The sequence below is a fragment of the Lissotriton helveticus genome, chromosome 11 (assembly GCF_964261635.1).
Source record: "Lissotriton helveticus chromosome 11, aLisHel1.1, whole genome shotgun sequence".
NCBI lineage: Eukaryota > Metazoa > Chordata > Amphibia > Caudata > Salamandridae > Lissotriton > Lissotriton helveticus.
In genome coordinates, this window is record NC_136072.1 from 1,191,708,361 (window position 1) to 1,191,731,367 (window position 23,007).

The 23,007-nt window shown below is 45.8% G+C and overlaps 1 protein-coding gene across 1 annotated transcript in view; it reads left to right on the plus strand.

Moving 5' to 3' along the window:
• The window catches only part of LOC144791628 (transmembrane protein 132D-like), a 484,045-nt gene that overhangs the window by 420,756 nt on the left and 40,282 nt on the right, over positions 1-23,007 (plus strand). The window contains exon 3 of the mRNA XM_078666353.1: positions 20,489-20,694. Coding sequence (XP_078522479.1) covers positions 20,489-20,694 — 206 coding nt within the window. The remainder of the gene's footprint in view (positions 1-20,488; positions 20,695-23,007) is intronic.

Sequence of the window (23,007 nt, forward strand, 5' to 3'; positions counted from 1 at the left end):
GTGCCTTCTGTGAATACCAAAATGAGTAAGTGCCTTCTGTGAATACCAAAATGAGTAAGTGCCTGCTGTGAATACCGAAATGAGTAAGTGCCTTCTGTGAATACCAAAATGAGTAAGTGCCTTCTGTGAATACCAAAATGAGTAAGTGCCTTCTGCGAATACCGAAATGAGTAAGTGCCTGCTGTGAATACCGAAATGAGTAAGTGCCTGCTGTGAATACCGAAATGAGTAAGTGCCTTCTGTGAATACCAAAATGAGTAAGTGCCTTCTGTGAATACCAAAATGAGTAAGTGCCTTCTGTGACTACCGAAATGAGTAAGTGTCTTCTGTGAATACCAAAATGAGTAAGTGCCTTCTGTGAATACCGAAATGAGTAAGTGCCTTCTGTGACTACCGAAATGAGTAAGTGTCTTCTGTGAATACCAAAATGAGTAAGTGCCTTCTGTGAATACCAAAATGAGTAAGTGCCTTCTGTGAATACCGAAATGAGTAAGTGCCTTCTGTGAATACCAAAATGAGTAAGTGCCTTCTGTGAATACCGAAATGAGTAAGGGCCTTCTGTGAATATCAAAATGAGTAAGTGCCTTCTGTAAATACCAAAATGAGTAAGTGCCTTCTGTGAATACCAAAATGAGTAAGTGCCTTCTGTGAATATCAAAATGAGTAAGTGCCTTCTATGAATACCATAATTATAGTAAATTTAGGATTTGTCTTGAGTTAGTTCTGTGAATGGGGCCCAGTCTTCGGGGGCCGAGTTCCCAATGTTAACCATTCTAGAGCGGCTCGTCGGGTAGGAGGAGGACCAGATCAGGACTACACCCTCCCTTCCCATTTGCTGCTTCAAAGTTTTCAGCAGAGCCTGATGGTGATTGTGTCAAATGCAGCGGAGAGGTCGAGGAGAACAAGAAGCCATGAGCTTCCCTGAGTCTAGGACGCGTGGTGTGTTGTCCACAATCGGATGAATTCCATCTTCTGTGCTGTGTTCCTGATGGACGCCTGATGGAGAGTACCGAGGAGGCTCCTTGCTTGGACGTGTGATGGCATTTGAGAGGTTTTGCAGCTTTCAATCCCCTTACCTAGGAATGAAAGGGTGGAGACTGAACGAAATTTGTTCAATCCGTCCAGAGATTGTTTGTTTAGACGAGGAGAGATTAGACCCACTTTTAGATGGTCTTGGAGCAAACCTTGTTCAAGGAAGGAGTTGACCAGGGCAATCCATGCCAAGGTTTCAGATTGGTAAGTGTGACGTTTTCATAATTTAACTGTAATAAAGGGTGACATTCACACAGTCTGACTCTGCTCAGTTTTCAGTGGCCGGCTGTTAGCAAACTTTATTGTGACTTTCTTTGAGTTTCTAGTTGCTCAAATGGGCATAATTTCTAATATTTATATGTTTCCCTCCTCTTCATTGCTTGATTTTGCTCATGAGAAAGTGTCACTCATAGTCGTTGAAATGTCACTCATAATTACACTGAAATTATGGAAATGTCACACATCTCAATCTGAAACCTTGGCAGCTATGCTAATTCTACCACACACAGCACATTTGAACATCTCATAATCCCATGCCACAGAATTCTACTATAAATGATTTAACCCTACAACATTCCATACCACAAAATGACAATCCTAAAAATTAAAAAACACATATTTCTACTTCACTCCATACCACATAATTCCACATCACATAATAACATTCCACACAACTTAATACCACTCCAAACCACATAATTACACTCAACACAACACAATTCAACTACACATAATTCCACTTCAACCTATATAATTCTACTTCACACAACATTTACACTCCACTCCAAAACACATAATTACCCTCCACAAAATACAACTCTGCAACATGCTGCATAATTCCACTCTGCACAATTATACACCACACCAAGCCACATAATTCCACACGTCACACAATTCATCCCCACACAATTCACCTCACAACATAATTACACTCCACATAATACCACTCAGCACCACATATTTTACCTCCACATAATTATGCTCTACTCCATATTGCATAAATACACTCCACATAAATCCAGTCGATGCCACGTAGCAATATTCCACATAACCACACTTCACACCATGCCTTACAATACCACTCAACATAATGTTCACTCAACAGCGCACACTTCCACGTCACACAAATTCAACTCTATACATTTCCATTCCACACCACATAATTCAACAACAAACTACATAATTCAAACCAACAACACAATTACACAACACACCACATAGATCTAATCTACACCTCAAAATTCCACACCATGCTACAATATTTAACAACACACCCTATAACTAGACTCCACTACATACCACTCCAGAACACAAAATACCACTCCCGCTAATCTCACTCCATGACACACAATCCCACTCCACATAATTCCAGCACACTCAATACCACACAATTACTATCCACATAATTACACTGCACACCATGCCACATTATTTCACTACACAAATCCAATCCACACAACACAATTCCAAAACTAACAATTCCAATCCAAACCATATATGATTTGCATATATGCAAATGCATATATTGCAAAACCATATATTGCAAATGCTGGTTTACCTTCAAATGTGTACCAGCAGATCCTGTTCCTGGAGCTGCACACCTTCTCCTGCCCATGTCAGCTCTGTGCTGCCTTGTCCCTTCCCAGAGGCTGTACCCTGTGGAGAATGCTGTCTCTGTGGCCCCCAGCCCCATCCTTGTCCCGTTCCTGGCTCGTGGCTCTGACTGAAGAGAAACAATGTGACTTGTTGCCTTGTTTCTCTTCGGTCCTGGGTCAGCAGGAGCTCAGTGCAGGATGCTTTAGCCTCTTCCATGCTCATGACGAGCTGAGCTCGTCATGGCCTGTGGAACGCTCAGGTGCGGGGAGAATTCCCCCGCTGGGCTGAACGTTCCAAGGAGCCAATGCACCTGTGACGAGCTGAGCTCGTCATGAGCATGCGGGCGCTGTGCGCGCCCCTCCCCCCCAGCACAGTGGGGGAATAACCCCGCAGCGAAGGGGTTAAAGGCTGCTTTAGAGGGAGAGAGGCTTGCTTTCGAGCAATCCTCTCTCTTGCAGCTCTCACCGAAGAGCTGAGCGGGCCCCCTTCACCTACTGAAGACTGCCTCCCCCTCGGACCGTGGGGGCTGCGGCGGTGTTTGTTACGCCCCTGAGGTGTGTTACCTTTGCTAAGGCAGGTGCATTCCCTTCGGTCGCCCAAGGTGAGGGTTCAGGAGGCGGCACTGTGGCTACAGATAAATGAATGCTATTACTGTGGGTGAAATGCCTGGCTTTGGTGCCCTGCTGTGGGATTGCTCCCACTGCTGATTTATTGCCTCTATCTGCCTGCACCAGCCCCAGACAGGGGTGAAGTGTGGCTTTTCATTGCCCTTTTCTAAGAGCCGTCTCTGATTTATGAGTGTCTCGCGCCGCGCGCGTGTCCTGCCGCTCCACCGCCAGCCGCGTGCCCACTTGTGCCCCAGTAATTGTATTCATCAGACCCAGGATTGTTTTATATCCAGCACTGGCTCTTTAACAAGGGACGGCCTGTCTCAATGCCACTGCCGGCCCTGCAGTCTCGGCTGTGTAGTAATGCCAGCCTGCGGTGCCCGGTCTCAATGCCACTGCCGGCCCCGCAGTCTCGGCTGTGTAGTAATGCCAGCCTGCGGTGCCCTGTCTCAATGCCACTGCCGGCCCGCAGTCTCGGCTGTGAAGTAATGCCAGCCTGCGGTGCCCTGTCTCAATGCCACTGCCGGCCCTGCAGTCTCAGCTGTGTAGTAATGCCAGCCTGCGGTGCCCTGTCTCAATGCCACTGCCGGCCCGCAGTGTTGGCTGTGAAGTAATGCCAGCCTGCGGTGCCCTGTCTCAATGCCACTGCCGGCCCGCAGTCTCTGCTGGATGTGAAGCAATGCCAGCCTGCGGTGCTTTGTCTCAATGCCACTGCTGGTCCCGCAGTCTCTGCTAGCTGTGAAGTAATGCCAGCCTGCTGTCGTTCAAACCCTGACCACAGAACCCCGCCCAGAAACAGGGCATGGAGCACCCCCTCTCCCCTACTTGGACAACCCTCAGAAAAAAACACCAGCTCTCGAACACTGACTACCCTTGCACTAAGGTTCTGGGGTCCCTGTGGTCGTGTATTCATCTCCCAGGCATCTGATGGCCGTAGGGCCCGGGGCCCTAGATGTCCAGCCGCATGCAGTGGAGCATGAGACATACCTGTACACATGCTGTGGGACACTAACGTCAAAGGCCTCAAGGCCCAGGTATCCAGTCGCATGCAGTGGTGCGCGAAGCATAGCTGTGCGCGTGTCATGGAACACTTACTTTCAAAGGACTCACGCCCAGGTATCGAGTCGCATGCAGTGGAGCATGAATCATACCTATACAAATGCTGTGGGACACTTTAGACATCATGTATGAGGTTTTGATGCAGGGAAACGCAGCAAGTCACTTCGCTGCGCTGCCCCGACTTGTGGAAATGAAAACATCTCTCCTCATTACTCCTGTTGAGGAGGCGTAAGGCTTTGGCACTGCCTCAGGTTTACGTGCTTTTGTAAAATCTAGGGCAATGTCAAAATCCATGGCAACGCCTCCCTGACACAGAATAAGGCAACGCAGAGCTTTGCACTGTCTTGCTTTACTCCATGTTTATGAGGCTCTCCGAAGCTACACGGGGTGGCTTTTCTTCACCTCATAGATATGAGTGAGAGGTTTGTGCCGCCAGAGCATACAAAAAGTGACCGTCCGGCACCACAGGCCTCTTGTCAATGGGTCCCTAACTTTCAAAGGCCTTAGGGCTGTTATATGCCAGAGTTAGGTCCATGTAGCAATGCTGTACATGTTCTTACATTGTCCTTTTTTTAACACAATAACATTATTGCTGTGACCTTTTGCACATATTTGCGTGAGTGACAATGTTAGATTAGTTTCTCTGAAGCTACTTCTGTATACACATCTGGCTTTGCGCAATATTATCACAATGCCTCGAACACCTCCCCTACCACCCACTACTTTTCTCTCTCCTTTCTCTCCTCTCCTAATGTATTGCTGATTACTTGATATAATGTGTAATTGTTGATCTTTTTCTATTATATTGTTGAACAACATTGTTCCACTTCCTTTCGTCTCTCCTGTGGTCTCCTCCCGCATCGTCCCTCTATTTTATGTCTCTCCTTCTCTCCTGTCTCAATGTATTGAGACTAAACTATTTTGTCTGATGCCCGATGGAGCTACTTTGTTTAGCTATAGAGGAGATGGGCCGTGGATTTCCTCCTTGGTCTTCACCTACCCAGTCGGTCTTAGACAGACTTCTTTTCGTCTCTCCTTATTTTCTCTTCCCTTATCCTCCCTTTCTCACCTCCCCTGCCCCTACTTCTCTCTGTCCTTTCTTTCCCATCCTAATTGTATTGCTTAATTTTTGATGTACTGTGTAATTTGTTGAACTTGTTCTGTTACATTGTTGACTCTCATGTAAAGCACTCTGATACCTTCGGGTCTAGCCAGCGCTATATAAAACTCTTTAAATAAATACATAAAATAAATAAAGGCCTTTAGGCACGATGTACAAATGTTGTTCTATCTTTTTCCATGGGGCGACATGGCTTTCTACATATCCACCTCAATGCTAATCTGCATATACATCGCAAGGATGCTTTTTATTATAAATAAACAACCATTTCTGGGAGTTGGCAGAGGAGACACTTAAGCTGACACCGAGGGCGCCTGTATGCTGTCGCTTTGCAGAACAGCTGCAGACATCCCCGTGAATGGTGTCCAATTCCTGATCAAGATGGGGTCCTACATTCTCTCCCACCAGGTAATGGGTTTGGATCATCCAGTGGGGGAATTCTTGGCTTTAAACGTACATACACTCTAGACATACAGAGAGTAGGGATTTCATAGGAGGCCTGTGCCTGATTATTACCTTGTTTTATATATGCCTGCAAATATACACTGTTTTAGCAGCATGGTGGACCTGTATCTGCTATTTACCCTGTTGGTGCTTCTAATCACTTTCATCTGCTGCTGTCTACTGATTATCACAGCACATGTATTCTATACAGGAATAATGTTGATTCAATAAATATATTGAAAACGTCCCATTGTGTATTCCCTGTATATTTCTCTGAGACCGAGAGTGCACGAGTGACTGAGCGACAGGTCCTGATCTGTTTCCACGACCCCTGCGGGGTCAGGGTTGTCATGTTCAGTGGTTGCCAGAAACCATTCGCTCCCTGGTTTGGTTAGGGGGGCTTGTGTTGGCACTGTGAGCTAGCTGGTCTCCAGGCCAACTTATCCTGCAGGGGTGCTTGGAATCAGTCTAGAAACCTCACCCAAGGTTTATGCTTTCCAGCAAAGGTACAGATTCTACGGTTTAGTAGGAACTATACGACACAGCACTGCCGAAATTGCTTGGGTTTTTCTTTTACAGATAACATGAGTAGTTCTATTGTGTCTTTTCAGAGACTCCTACTCACCTCCAAACTGGAGATGTTTGTGGTGGTAGGGAAATCTGCCTCAGCTGCATAGGTATACTCCTGTATTGGCTGTAGGTTATTCAGGCTTGTAGGAAAGCTTACCACATTGTGCCTACCCTAGCTCCGTAAATTCATTTTCTAGTATCCTGTTTCTTCAAACAATGTCTGAAAACCAAGAAAACAGGGAAGAAGGTGCTTTGCTAAGCGCCCTGAGACCTAATGGTGATATGTTGCGCTATACAAGACCTTCTGACTTCTTTAAACATAGCAGAGAATTGCAGACATGCAGTTACTATGAAATCATTGAACTATGGTCTCCCGGCTATGGGTGGAGACGTTACCTTCATGGTTGAGGCACACGAAGCATTCAGAACATAGGTATTCTATTCCTGGGTTAAAATCCTAGCTGCAAATGCTCGTATACAAGTATTTCATACCTACATAGAGAATGAAACATCAGAGGAATACACTCCACATGAAGATATAGAAATTCCTCTCTCTTACCAAGAGCATATTAATTGGTATAAAGGTGCCCTTCCACGTACTACAGAAAACGTGAGACTCAGTCCGCTCAGTAAAGAGGGAGTGACATGGCTGGTCTTAGCTGCATACACACCTCAACCTGACACTGACAATTTAACTGCAGCAGGAATACATACATTATACATAGATTTAGTGAAAATATATAGAAATCTAACATACTTTATATTGTGAACAGTTACAGTTTACTCTGTACGGCCTGCTCAGGCTGCTCAACCTCAATTGACTACCACGGGTACCCTCTCACAAACACTGCATGCCATTATGGAAAAGATTCCCACAAGTCGGGAGCAAATTCAGTTCTGGATAGCACAAAAACAAGAAAGCTTATAGCAGTATTTCCCCATACGGGACTACAGGACAAACACATACTATTGACTATTTGCTTGCCCATGGGGTTTGCTCCCCCAGAGTAATACTGCGCCACTTGGGATGACGTCTAAGCTGATGTTTTTACCAGAAGTGTTCCCCCTTCACTGGTTGTTTTTACTGATGTATTGAAGCAGCTTGTGAATGAGTATGGGACAGCACTTGCATTGGACTTACTGATGAAACTGATGGGCAATTTTGGAGCAGTATCCATCGCTATGTTAAGTAACATAAATGGGGAGACAACTGCATTAGCAATATGCCAACACTTGAGGGATTTCACTCCTACACAACAGGAGCGTGAATTACCTAAGATTATTGAAGAAACCTATGCTACCTTAGGTAGAGATAATTTGTGAGTGAGACCTGGGAAACCACAACTTAATAGTAATTCTGAAAATGAGAACTCTAAGCAGGTACCCAATTCTTTGACAAAGATGAAGTGGTATAATAAACAAAAAAATAAAGACAAATAAAGATCATAGAGCGGGTCTTCTCAGCAGGAAGCCACTGAAAAAAAGCTACAATCTTAGAAACCATGATAATATTAGAAAACCTGACAGATATCAGGATACAGATACACATTCCTCTCGTTCCTTCTAAGAGTAATCCGATACACATTTGGAGAGAGGTGGATGGTCAAAGTGCAGATCAGAAGAACACGTGAAAAAGGAGAAGGAATTGTGATGCCTTTCTGACTACATTGTTATTAAAGAAGAAAAAATACGGCATGCCCAGGCTACGAGGACTCTGCTTCAGAACGGGGAATGGGCAGTGACAGTGCTGTACAGCACAGCAGAAGTCACAGTAGCTCGCATGAACCTCATGGATTATCTGGTGGCAGTAGCTCTAAGTGAACATATCACGGTGGAAACACCTGATCCTAGGTTAAGTGTTGTCCATCGTTTATACAAAATTATTCTCCAGTTGGAGGGGGACATACCCAGAAACATCAAGGCTCTATTTTGGAACAACTTGACGTATGGTTACAATATTCTTTTGGCTGAAAAAGACTAGCCATCTGAGTTCGTAATGGAATGCCCAAACAGGGAAACAGTAATTTTACCTGCTTTTCTTCAACCTCATTCCAGAATCAGTTAACATTCTTACACCAAGGAGTAGACATTAGTGCTAGCTCCTGTACTATACAGAAATCATGTTGAGTGGGATGATAAGTCACTTGGATGCTTGGTTTAGGACTATCCTCAGGGGTCCAATGGTTCAAGAGACAAGCGGCAGCAGCTGATACAACTACTTGCAAATAATAGTCTACACTCTATGAAACTTTCTCGTGGTCTTCCTTTCTTCTCCCCCTCCTTTAAAATATTTATACAATCATTGTACCTGTCCTTGCTAATGATTACTGGTTGAGACTCTGTTATTTTGTTACATTCTTTTTTAATAAGACATGGCTATCTTGTAACAGTTAATTGCATAGTTACTTGTTGCATACACGTGTTCTTTCCACCTTTCCACCGGCCCACAATGTTAGGGAGGCAACGGTGTGGCCTTTGGTAAATGTTTCCAACATACACTTTGATTCTCTAAGCAAACTGAAAGCCATGCTTTTTCAAAAGGATGTGGCCTTAACATCCGCTAGAGAGACCTTTGTTTTCAAGGTTGCAAGATCCTTGTCCAAGATACAGGCGCTACTTCATGCTCACTTCCCACTGCATTTCAGGGACCTGCTCCACCGAATCTTTAATATATCTGATACAAAGGGAATAGCGCACTTTAAAAAAAATGGCTCTTGATTGATTAGCACCTTTCAGGTTCCTTTTGAAGGCCTGTGGCCAGTTCATGGTCAGAGGAAGGACTCTCTTGATGACCCGTGGCAGTTCATGGTCAGAGGAAGGTCCCTCTTGATGACCCATGGCCAGTTCATGGGGAGACAGTGATTGGTGGCACAGGTGGCCCCCGCATTCCTCTTTTGAGCTCCATTGGAGGTGTCAGATCATGACCAAAGAACAGCACCGGCTTTGGAGTCCTGCTTTTTGCTCTTCTGATCTCAGAGCAGTGTCCAACGAAGTGTGTTGCTCTGATGTCTGACTAGAAAATAAATATGCACTGGCAAAACCAATAGGTTTCGCCTACAAAGAGCTATTGCAGAGCTATTGGCTTTGCCAATGTCATTTAGCTATGCTGCAGAGCAGGTTGGAGTAGAGTGCAGTGGAGTATCATGGCAGAGAGTGCTGCGAAGTAGCATGGAGTGAAGTGGAATAGAGTGGTCAGGAGTGGCGTGGAGTGGAGTGAAGTGAAGTGGCTTGAAGTGGAGTGGTAGAGAGTGGAGTTGCCTACAGTGGGGTGGTGTGAAGTGGTGTGGAGTGGCGTAGAGTGGTGTAGATTGAAGTGGCTTGAAGTGGAGTGGCATAAAGTAGAGTGGTGGAGAGTGGAGTGGTCTACAGTGGAGTAGTGTAAACTGGAGTGGCATAGAGTGAAGTCGCTTAGAGTGGAGTTGGGTAGAGTGGAGTGGACTGGCATATAGTAGAGTGGTGTAGAGCCTAGTGGCGCAGAGTGGTATGACACAGAGTAGAGTTGAGTGGATTAGAGTGAAGTAGTGTACACTAGATTGGCATAGGGTGGAGTGGCGTGGAGGTGTGTAAAGTGGAGTGAAGCAGAGAGTAGCAGATTACAAAGGAGTGGCATGGCAATGAGTTGTTTGGAGTGTCATAGCGTGGGGTGGAGTAAAGTGAAGCAATATGGCTTGGAGTTGCATAGAATAGAGTGGAATAGAGTGAAGTGAGGTCGAGTGAAATGGTGTAGAATAGAGTAGCATCGAGCAGAGTGATGTAGAGTGGAATGACAGTGTGGAGTGTGGAACAGTGGAGTGTAGTGGCATACAGTGTGGTGGCATAGAGTATAGTGGAATTAAGTGGAGTGGACAGGCGTAGAGTAGAGTGATGTGGAGTGCAGTGGCACAGAGTGGAGTGACATAGAGGAGAGGTGAGTAGAGAGGCTTAGGGTAGACTAGAGTGGTATAGAGTGGAACAGGTGGAGTGGAGCATAGTAGAGTGCAGTAGTATGGCATAGAGTGGTGTGAAATGGCATAGAGTGGAGTGGACTAGAGTAGCATAGAGTGGATTAAAGTGGCATAGAGTAATATGGTGAGGAGTGGAGTGAAGTAGAGTGGCTTGGAGAGGTGAAGAGTAGAGTGGAGGTGTCGTGCAGGCCTCAGCCAGACCCGCTAGTGCAAGGGGTTCGCCCTTCTGCGCACGAAGTCCTCAGACCCAAAGGAAAAAGTTGGCACAGAAACTGGAAATGCAAAACACATAGTTTACAACCCCTCATGAGGTGGTGCTAAAGTTCGGACAGTACCCTTCGTCCCTGCAAGAAGTAGCACAAAGGGCTACTGGACACATGGTTTATTTATACCCACACAGGGGCTCAAAAGAAGGTGGTACAAGGCATAAGAGCACATTTTATGTCCATACAAGGTAATATCGAGAAGCACAATCGATCAGTGGGAGGAGCTAACAGTCTTGGGGTCTCGGCTAACACATTCCAATCTAGGGCTAACCATTAGCAGATGCGGACCCTAACGGTCAACGGCGAAACTCAGAGATGCTATTATTAGCCTATTGCCGGGCAGATTCAAAGGCCATGAGCAGAAAGGTAGGACAACGCACATGGTTGACACAAGGCAGCGTGTGGCAGACAAAATGGCTGCCGTGAATCCAAAATGGATGCCGCTAAAATGTCAAGATAACGGCTAGAACTCAGATGTCTTTTGCTAACGCTCAACTTAATCTTAATCGCTGTTATATTACAACAGAGGGGCTTGGAGTGAAGTGACATAGAGTAGAGTGGCATAGAATAGACTGGCATAGATTAGAGTGGCATTGTGCGGAGTGGAGTGGAGTAGAGTAGAGTGGAACTGTGTGGTGTGGTGTAGCGTTCTGTGGCGTAGAGTGGCATACAGTGAAGTGGAGTGGTAAAGAGTGGAGTGGCATCTAGTGGTGTACAGCGGAGTGGCATGGAGTGCAGTGGCATAATGTAGAGTCGGGAGGAGTAGAGTAGAGTGGAACTGTGTGGTGTGGTGTAGCGTTCTGTGGCATAGAGAGGTATATAGTGAAGTGGAGTGGTAAAGAGTGGAGTGGCATCTAGTGGTGTACAGCGGAGTGGCATGGAGTGCAGTGGCATAATGTAGAGTCGGGAGGAGTAGAGTAGAGTGGACTGGTGTACAGTGCAGTCCACAGAGTAAAGTGCTGCAGAGTAGAGTAAAGTGGCATAGAGTGCAGTGGTGTGGAGCACAGTGGCATAGAGTAGAATAGTGCAGAGTAGAGCACAGTGGTGTAGAGAGCAGTGGCATGGAGTGCAGTGGTGTTGAGTGTAGTGGCGTGGATTGTAGAGCCGTACATTGCAATGGTGCAGAGTGCAGTGGGGTAGAGAGCAATAGTGAAGAGTAGAGTGGTGCCGAGTGGCGCAGAGCAGAGTGGTGTAGAGTAAAGTGGCGTAGAGTACAGTGGCCTAGAGTTCAGTGGTGTAGAGTAGAGTGTGTAGAGTGCAGTAGCATAGAGGAGAGTGATGCAGACAAGAGACAAGAGTGCAGTGTTGTAGAGTACAGTGGCACAGAGTACAGTAATGCAGAGTCCAGTGCAGTAACGTAGAGCGCTGTGGTGGAGAGTAGAGAGGTGCAAAGTGGAGTACAGTGGCATAGAGGACATATATAGGTACATATCTCTAGTAGAAATGAATGCTTTTATACAGAGAGATATGCCGTATATTTCTATCTGTTTTCGTATGGCGGTCATGTGGATTAGAGCCAATTCTTGAGCAGTTTGCTGAAGATAAGGTGGTTATCCGTGGATCTTATATTGGAGGGTAAAGAGTTCCATAGTTTGGCAGCTTGAAAAGAGAATATTGTGCCACCCATTGTTTTTTCTTTAATCTTGGAATTTTGAGGAGAGGTGCCACTCTAGAGCGGAGGTTTCTTTGTTGAATGTGTTTGGTGATTTTATTCCTGATGCAGAGCGGTCCCGTTCCATGTATGGCTTTGTGTGTGATACAAAGCAGCTTGAACGTGGATCTTCTGGAAACCGGTAACCAATGCAGGGCTTTCAAGGCAGGGGAGATGTGGTCTTGAGGTTTTATACTTAAGAGTAGTCTGGCAGTGAGTTCTGAATCCTTCAAAATCTTTTCATGGTCATTAAAGGTGATCCGAGGTAGAGGCTATTGGCGTAATCAAGTTTGGACGAAACAAGGGAGATAGTAGCCTGAATCTTGTTTGGAAACCCCAAATGGGGGAAGATTTGTCACAGAGTTTTTATAGTAACAAAGCTTGATCTTGTTAGTTTGTCCACTTGGGCATTCACCGATAGCTTGGAGTCCATGGTCATTTGGAGGTTTCTTACTTCCTTCGATATTCTCGCAGAGACAGGGCACGCGCTGTCTGGGTGAAACTTAAAAAGTTTCTAACATTGGGCCTGAATAACAATAAAGTGAACATAGACTTTATTGTAAGTTTTCAATCTTTTGCAACTCACAATGGAAATTTACTAGCAGTATCTTTACTGGTGCAGTGTCTCTGCACTCATGCTGGAGGCTACGCACATTAAAAGGTAGGCGTCGTAAAAATACTACTCATAAAATTCCTTTGTCAATTGCACTGAATCATGCACTTATAATCAAGTGAGAAAGGGCCTCTGTGTTCTCAATGTAGGTTCCTATATAAACCAGGTAAGGACACCATTGCAAATTGTGAAAAGTAACTAGGATGTTATGGTAAGGCACTTGGGTTGATGCAAGAATTTGTTTCCAGTTATTTGACAAGCCAAATATCATTCTAGTTCCCAATGTGACCACAATAAATGTCCATACCCTGCCATACTACATTTAATTAGCAGAATTAGAAAATACATTTTATATTCCCCTGCTCCTCCCCTTTTTTTCAATTTTCCCAAAAGTTTGATTTTTTTTTTATCGGTCTTCTGGTAAGCAGGTGCGTAACTTCAGGGGAGTGTTTGGTGGCATATACCCCCCCTAATAAATATATTTTCTGCTAAATAGTTGGGTACAGGTCCTTTTAGTCGGATATTTTTTTTCACAAATGGATCTGTGAGAAAGAACGCTAATTCGGCTGAGTCAGCCACATATGCCTCTTTTGGAGTCAACTATCGTATTGACCTTTTCCCTACAGAGGAGTTTTGAAGTAATTGTGGTTAATCTGAACCGTTTGTGTCACATTTTGAAGAATACAATACATGAGATCTGCAATACCAGAACTACATACAGAGACTAGTCCAAGGTGTGAGAAGTTGGCCTGATGTATGATGTCTCCAATTCTGTGGGCACCTTGTATCAGTCCAAACAATCCCTTATGGTGATGGTTGTAAGTCAACCTTAAAAAGGCAAGCTATCCTAATGGTAGCATGGACTAAGCAGCCTAAAGGCTTAGCTAAAGAGGGCATGTGAAGCCAGCTGTTTTACCATATGCAATCCTGTAATATCAAATGAAAGGACACCACACAAGTTATATATAATAAAAATATATGTATTTATTCTCAGAATAATCCCCTGTACTCTTTGTGAGTATAGAAGCACAAGCGTTTAAACAAAAGCACAGTACAACATATGAAAGTTGCACAATTATGGATGAGGCCGGTGGCCACTCAAACCATATATCAAAAAAGTGGTATAAGTATCACCTTTCGAACTGTGGTAAGGCCTGGGGCCTTGGGAATCACTGGGACTACACTGGACTAACAGCAGTTAGGACGGGAGTAGCCCGCGGGATTCTGGTGCAGTGCAGAAAGCACACGCATGCACCAATGCAAAGTCAATGGTGCATAAAAGTTATCGAGTTACAGTTTTAAGAGTCTTCCGACTGGAATAGAATTACCACACTTTAAACTTAGACACTAGAGGTGTAAACCACTACAGGAGCACTGGGGTTAGATCGTTACCTCACCCACAGGAAGCGGGTGCATAGGTGCCAAAGTGTGTCGGGTTTCGTCGTGTAGATCTATGGAGCCTGGAGATGAAGATGCTGCAGGCGGCCAGTAGAGAAGAGTCCGGTTGGATCCAAGGGTGGATCGAAGATGTAGAGTACCTGAAAGCAGAGGGGACAGAGTCTGGGTCACTAGCCAGTGACCAGGAAGGAACCAGGAAGGAACCAGGCAATGTCGGGCGCAATCAGGTGCGTGACAGGAAGCTTGTCTCTGCTGCCACGTGGACTCTGGGGCATCGAGGATGTCCAGAAGTGGATCACAAGCTGTCCAACAAAGGCTCTCGCTGTCGGCGGTGTCGGCTTCCGGATCGGAGTTAACAAGCCTTGGCAAGTGCAACCCACGCAGGATTGGAAGATTGCTTCTTATTCGGACCAGCAAGGTCAGATAGATTGCTCCTTTTCAGGGGAGTGAGGGCCAGTCTGGAGCAACCAGACTATTATTGTAAATTCAAAGGATCGTCGGTATTGGGGCCATTAGCCAACAGGCAAGCGGCTGGACCAATGCGTCAAGCAGGAAAATGCAAAAGGGCCCCACGCAGCACTCGGTGAGTGTGCAGGGGAGATCTTCGGTGCAAAAGCTGCTCGGGGCTGAGGCTTCTCAAACCCCAATGCACAGCTTCGAGGGAGCCTCAGGAGCTGCACGGTCAGTACTTTGTAGTTTTTCCAAGATGGCCGGCTCCACACTTCATGTCACCTCCACGGGTCTCAGATTCGCTGGGACTTTGGATCGGACGGTTAGAAGTTGAGGGAAGCTGGTCTTGTTGATCTCTGTTGCTCGAGTTCTGGCGGGAACTGCAACAAAGCAAATGGTGAGGCGCTGGATGGGGCCTGTTTGCACAGGGTGGTCACTCCTTGACCACAAGAGAGATTCTTCAGTTTTCCACGTCGAGTGGGATGTCAAAGGGTCCAGAGTTCTGTATCAAAGTTTCAGTCAGGATAATCTGATGTGCATCAGCACAGCTCCCACCTTTATTCCAAATCAAGGGGCTGGATTACCTGCAAGGTCCCTCCTATGGGTGGGACCCAGGAAGGGGGTGGTTACACCCCTTTCCCTTTGTCCAATTTCGCACCAGAGCTGGGGCTGGAGTGCCCCAGAACCGGTTTGACTGGATTTTGCATGGGACACCTTGTGTGCCCCAGGCAGTGTCTAGTTTCATTCAACCCTCCCTGCTCCAATCCACTATCTCCTGAGTGGGGTGGTGTAGCACCTCCCTGTGACAGGAAACTCTTTGTCCAAGCCTCCCCTGCCAGGTTTCGGTCAGCAGCAGGAGGTCAGACTTGTGTCGGGGCAGCAGCATCCATTTTGTGATGCTGAGGCTCTGGTTAGGATTAACCGCGTTTTAAGTAAAGTAACATGTCTTCTCCCTCTAGAAGGGTGGAATGCTACCCCAGTCACCAGAACTGGCGAGGGGGTAGTATTCCAAAGTGTATGACACCAAACACAACATGTTTTGATAAAGCCAAACCAAAGTTAGCAATAACCGCGAGGATTATAATGCACTTAAGAGTATATGGTATGGCAATATCCTGGAACAGCAGTAAGGAAATGGTTCCGAACACTGCAGACAGGCTCAGCTCATGCTAGAGCACAATCTCACATAAAACCAAGCACTCTGCCTCCAGGATTGTAAAGGCCTGCCATAGGAGTGACTTATAGGTATATATGTGTCCAGATATAGGTTTAGACATAGTTATACTACATCTAAGCAAGGGGTGATTACACGACCTTGCCCCAGCTGAGTGATCAGCCAGTTGTGTCAGTTTGGATGGCCAGCCAGGGGTGGCAAAAGATATGCTGCAGCCCCTGGTAGGCCTTGGATGCACCTATGCCTTGGGCACCTATAGTGCACTGTACAGGGGCTGATAAGGTGACCCAATTAGTTATGCACCTAGGGTACATGGAGTCCATTTTAAAGAGAAAGCAGATAGCCTGGGGCCCTGATTAGCAGGATCCCAGGCCAACTAAGTCGAAAACCAGCTAAACACAAGGCAAAAAATCTGGGGTAACCATAGTCAGGTATCCACCTTCCTACACAAGGCGAATGCTTTCCTAGCCACGTGGGCTAGGTCGTAAACTATAGAGTACTAACGGGTATCAGAAGCAATTTTTCATTTGAACTTGAACGTCGTGAAGCTTGCCCTGAGGAAGCCCCTTGTGGGGCGAAACGCGTTGGCTGTTTTTGCTGTTTTTGAAACATCCTCTGGCATTTTGTGTGACGACAAGACAAGATTAATAATATTGTCATTGAGAAAAGAAGAAGGAATGTGTATCTGATTTCTATATTGTGCATTTGTGCTTTAATTAATTGTGATGTTGCCTCTCTGTATTTAAAAATATTGTTTAACAATTGTTGGGTCTTATGGCAGTGGACTAAAGAGGTGGGCAACACGAATTGTGCTTCTGTAGACAACAAATTTGTATAGCTTGGTGGTGCGGCTCTCTAGTATCCCTTACTGACATTCCTTTTTGCTAAGTCTGTCGAATTTCAACAGGAATTTTTACCTACACACAGAGAAAAACACATACACACTTTTCCCTCTTTGTTTTGAAATTCTTTAGTAATATTGGTTATTCTACAAAACAATGTGTTTGCTCTTAGTACCCCGCCAATCTGCATTTGTCTGCCTGTCCATTTCCCCTTTAGCCCTTCTCATGCGCCCCCCGCTTGTTGTATAAACAACGGCAGCGCCATTATTGTAAAATCTGAAGCTCACACCCCCAATCTTACTGGCCAGGCTACACCCCCGCCGGTAAATTAGTTGTTCAGGCTCTGGTCTGAGAGGGATAAAAAGAGTAAGGCCCTGATTTAGGGTTTAACATTTCACACAAAGCTAAGAACTAGGGGCCACATGTACAAATAATTTTTCCAGTCGCAAATGGTCCAATTCACAGAATCCGTCTATTTGCGACTGGAAAAATGCTTCTTGGAATGTACAAAACCCAAATAGTGATTCAGTAACGTGTTACTAAATTGCAATTTCTGTTTGCGATTCGGTATTTGGATCGGGTGTGTTTAGGGCATGCCTTCCAAATATCAAATCCCATTCTTATGTATGTATGAATGTTTCGTGACTGAAATGCGGTCTCAAAACATTTGCACTTTACCACCAACTCAATGTTGGTGGTATTGCATTCGCAAATTGGAAGAGGTCCCCCCAAGAAGACCCCTTCCCGTTTGTAAATGCTGGGAAAACATTTTTTCAGAGGGACCACTGCCTGCTCTTAAAAAGTGAAAGCAAAAAGTTACATTTCTTAATGTGAAAAACATCAAATTTTCCTTGAAGCAAAACGGATTGGATTTCAACAAAAAAAAAAGTTTTATTAAAACGCAGCCACAGACATGGGGGTCTGCTGACCTCAGCAGGCCACCATCCCTGTGATGGCTGTGATGGCTAATGGGTCTCAAGCTGTGACCTACCTCATTAATATTCATGACATCATGATTTAGGTCGATTTGCAACCCACTAGGGATTGCCTGTGGCAAAGTGCGGGCTCTACAAATGCAATAATTAAATAAATAACACTGTATCACCAACTTATTCACTTAACAGCAAAGCTCCTGGGGCCTTATTTATGAAGGCCTTGCGCCACCGCTGCGTCACTTTTAACATGGGAAAAAGTGACGCACTGGTGGCGCAAGGCCTTCATAAATAAGGCCCCTGCTATTTCACGCAACGGGGCACAGCAAGGAAACTTGCTGTGATGTGTTGTGTGAAAGGGAGAGTGCAAAGAAGTAGCACATTTACAAAGATACGGAGCCTTTCTGGAGTCTCCTTGCGCTGACGCACTGTGTGCTACCAGACACAACACAGGCACCATGCATCACGGTGCAAGGGAGTCTGCATTGTGCTCAGGATTGTTTTGTTGAGGAAGGGACACCTTCTTGCAAAAAAACATTCAAAGAGGCATTTTCTTCTTTTTAGGAGGGCTCTTGAACGCGTCACACATACAAAGTGGAAATAATAAGTAGAAAAAATGATTCTTCTTCTCTTTACGCCATCCTCTGGCAGATGTACCAAACTGACGCAGTCCTACGTGTACAAACTTTTATGAATCTGGAATTGCATCAAATCCATGGGTGGACGCGTGGGAACGCCCATGCTCCACCCGGGCTTCACCCATGGAAGACATCCCAGCTCGAAATGTAAAATGACGCAGTTCATGCAGCTGCGATGCAAAGCCAATCAAGGCTGCGCAAATCACGATTTGCGTGGTTTTGTAAATCTGAATTAGGGAATTGAGCTGCCTTGTGCCATCTTGCATGATGCAAGGACAAACCAACACCTACTAAATCTGGCCCTTTATCTATGGATGGGTTGGAGCACAGTGGGTGGCTGATAAGGAGGCTGTGGCGTACCGTGTTTTGCTCACCCCCTGAGTGTTGATGGGGTCTGGGCTTCCTGAAGGGGGGCGGGGGGAGTCTTTCCAGTGGTGGATACCTGGACCCTGGCAGAGGTGGCGGGCATCAAGTGGATCCAATGAAGCTGTTGACAGATCTGAACAGTCTGACCCTCATCGGGGAACAAGATACCGATATAATTGGTGGATGAGATTGGAGGAGATGATGCATAGGGAAAGACAACAGGATGTGGGAGCACACCGCTGACCTCTCAGGCAAGGTTCGCCCCTGGCATTCTGGGAAATGCAGTCTCTTGTAGCTTGCTCCGATATTATTGAGTGTTTTTCCAAGTTTGGCGCAGATGGTGCTGATCTCTAGACACGTTTCTGCATAGGGATGCTTTTGCATAAGTTCATGTAAGGTGATGAGAGTGGTACCCAGCAATGGGTGACCCTTCCAGCAGTAAGACAAGTGACTCTGAAGTGGGGGAAGAGAAAAATGGGACGGAAAAGAATATTCCCATGCCACCTGCATATTGATGATAGAAGAAGGGAAAAGGGGATGGTGTCACTGAAGGAAAGGGCTGTAGACCTGTTAGGAGGGGTGGGGAGGTTAACTGGTAGAGGTTAAGCTTGGGAATGCAGGGACCTCCACAAATAGATAATCTTTGCCCAAACAGGTAAGGTAAGAATCTCTGCAGTGTAGTTTGGGGGAGGTCAGTAATGTTTGTATAATGAGGTGATTAACAATATCAAACAGCATGGAAAAAGAATGGAGGGCAGGTGGGCGTGTTGTGAGGTTCCAGCAAACTAATGATGGACCCAATGCTGACAATGCAAACATTCTCCCTCAGTCAAAAGATCTGGTTTAAATCCATAATTTTTTTGTTCACCATGCCATTCCAGTTTGCACCCAGCCATATGCAAATCAGTCTTGAAACCGGTACCAGGATGTTTGCTTCCGGTTCAGGGAAGACCTGGCTTGGCAGTTCGGGCTGGACTGTTCCCATGAGACACAGGGTCAGACTGATTTGCATATAGCTGTGTCTGAACTGAGGTGGCGAAGTGAGCAAAAGAATGATGATGGATTCAACCCAGATCTGTGACTGGGGGTGAGTGTCTGAAAAGTTTCAGCGCTCCATCCATCATCTCTTGTGTTTGCGTTGTGTTGTAAGGTTCGACATGTGTGCTCACCAGTTTCTGTAGGGTGGCACAGCAGGAACCCAGGCTGGAAAACTTTGAGGAAATTGTGAGTTGTGAGTTGGTTGGTAAGTTGGTTGATCAGCAGTGATTTCAGCATTTTGGACAAGAATGTGTCTGGGGTGACAAAAAGTTTCCAGTTCAGACCCAGTGCAGTGGAAAGGGAGGTAGAGTGCACCTTCTTGAAGTGGACTGATACAGTAATACATGTGGCTGCCACAGCTCACACAGTGCTCATGGGTCAGTAAGAGAAGAATACATCTCACCTGCAGATGTCTGCCTGGCCACCACCAATCAGAATACATGCTGCAGTGTGTCTGCACAGGGCGCATGATGTCACTCAGGGATGTTCATGCGCCCTCCCTAGACTCCCTCAACCACCCAGAGCAGACAGACAGAAGAGCATTCCTTATGCCACCTCCACCAGCCACCAACCACCACCTTCTCAATGCTGACCTCACACACTACAGCAATGCTCCTCCCCTCCCCCTTTACAGTGTGCCCCCTGGGGCTGGTTTTGCACCCAGACTTGTTGTATGAAAACAAAGAGGTGATTTGCAGACATGTTGTTTTACTCACTGAAGATCTGCTTTTGTCTCTTCCTTTGCAGGTGTCTGATAGGTGTGACTACGTCTACGTCAACGGGAAAGAAATGAAAGGGAAAGTGGACGTCCTGGTTGACTTCACCTACCAGCATCTGAGGAAGTCCCTGGAGATGACGGCGTGGGTTCCACGACTTCCGCTCCAGATCGAGATCTCCGACACCGAGCTGAACCAGATCAAGGGCTGGAGGGTCCCCATCCTCTCCAACAGGAGGTGGGTTTCAGGTGATACTCTGCATCCCTACAGCAGGTGATGGTCGCAGGTCCTAACTGCATTCCAGCAGGTGGCACGGGTTCTTTAATGACCAATGATTGCAGCCACGCCATCATGCCAGCATTAACCCTGGGCGTAGGAGTACGCTACGCTCGCAGGGTGTGCGTAGTTTGTGCAACTTCGTGATTTGCACGTAGTACAGTGCAAAAAAGCGTAGCGGGCATTTTTTGCTTGCTCGCTGGCCTTAAGGTCAAGTTGGCGACCGCGAGCGAGCAAAATACCATCCCGGTGAGACTTTTTCCTCATTCGCGATCAGCAACATCAAGTTGCCGATCGCAAGCGTGCAAAATAAACCTCCCGGAGAGATTGTCAACGCGGGGATGTCAGGTTTCTCATTGCGAGTGGTCGCGTATGCTCGCGACCACTCTCGATGAGAAACTACCAGTCCACGTTGAGAAAGCTGCCACTCGAGTACAAATCTACTTGAGCGGCAGAAAACGACCGCTTGCACTGTGCAAGATGCGGTTTGCAATGATTGCACAGTGCAGACAAGCATCCGGCACTGTGCAATCAGTGCGAACAGCATTTTCCCTACCACACTACGCAGTTCGTGTAGCTTGCGTAGTGCGAAGTGCACTTCACGTAGCTACCCGTGTCGCTACTACAGAACTACGCCCAGGGTTAGCCAGCATGTCGCCACGGCTCCTGTGATAGGACAGGTTCCGCATTGCGTGCCCAGTCCTGGCCAAAAGCTTTCCAGACAACATCCTTGCCAGTACATTATTATACTCCATTGAGAGATTCGTACCCTTCGGCACAGTACTTTTGTCTGCCGACTGCAGTTGGAAACCTCGTGAATATCCCGCTTACCAAGTCGCTGACGTTACATAATATCTTGCTTATGATTCCATCCACATTAGATGCAGAATTTTAAATCTGGCAACCCCTGCAATCATGACGTATTAAGACATGGTCTTGCCCACACGGCAATATTACAGTAAATTACATGCAATTGTTTTCAGGCACTGTATCTGAAAGTCCTGATGAGGATCCTATATCCTTTGGTTAAGGATCGAAACGCCGTCGACAAAGTTGTCAACCTTACACAGAGTGATTTACATGTGTAATATGTGAAAAGGTGACCTTTTCCTAATTGTTGTTTACTCTATTGTAAGTTGTTTGACACAAACAACTACAAGCTGACTGAGCCTTTCACTGTGTTTGTCTGCTAAGTGAATTCATGGATTCAGGCTTGTATCCCACTGTAATTAAGTCACATGTTTGTTTTATTTCATTGATTTGCATATTAAATTGCCCTTATCCGGCTGGATATCAGCTAAAATATAGTAGCGATTGGGGCTATATTGATTTCAATCGCATTCTCTGCTGACTCAGGGACCACTGTCTCTTATAGTAACTCTGCATCCGTAGAGCAGGTGATGGTCACAGGTCCTAACATGTAGTCCAGCAGGAGACACGGGTCCTGTAATGACCAAAGGGTCCCCACCTTCTCCAACAGGAGGTGGGCTTCAGGTGATACTGGTCATCCCTACAGCAGGAGGTGATAGCCTTCTCTCCAACTGCAGGCACGTTCAGGGATTTAACAAACATATGAACACCAGGCAAAGGTTGTTTATAAAGCATCATGTAATTCTAGAGTGGAAGCACACACTACATAAAAGAAAGTTACAACTAAAGGTTTCTTCTGGATAACATCAAAGAAAAGACGCTGAAAGAAGACTCCGAAGCTGACACGTTAACAACCAAAAGATTGGAAAAACACCTTTGTTCAACAACTGTTTTTAACCAGTTACGCAAGTTTGAGACTATCTGCCTCGGGACCTCGACCCACTCTGCTCACTCTTGCGAAAACCTTAAGAATTCACCACTTTATTGTGTTAATGACCATCTCAGATTGTTTCCTTTTTAATGTGTACTGTTCTGTAATTCTATGTAAATCGCCTCAACATTATCTGTTGTGCAGGAGTGATATGTAAAACTGTTAAATATAAAAATGGATTAAAGGAGCACCGTTGCGCTATATCTAATGTAAATAAATCCTCATCCTCAGAACTACAAACCTTAACCTTACCCCAAACATAGAAAGGGTAGAAGGAACTGATGTTCTGCGACTAATCATCCACAATAGTACTCTGCACGCTCTAACGCCCTCAGTTACTGCCATTATACCAGTGCAAAAAGGTACTTATCAGTTTAATCATTAAATATCAGACTAACACCTTATTACTGCATTGCTAAGAACCTATACAAATAGATTTGAGAAAAACTTCAGTCACAAATTAAGTTGCTGCC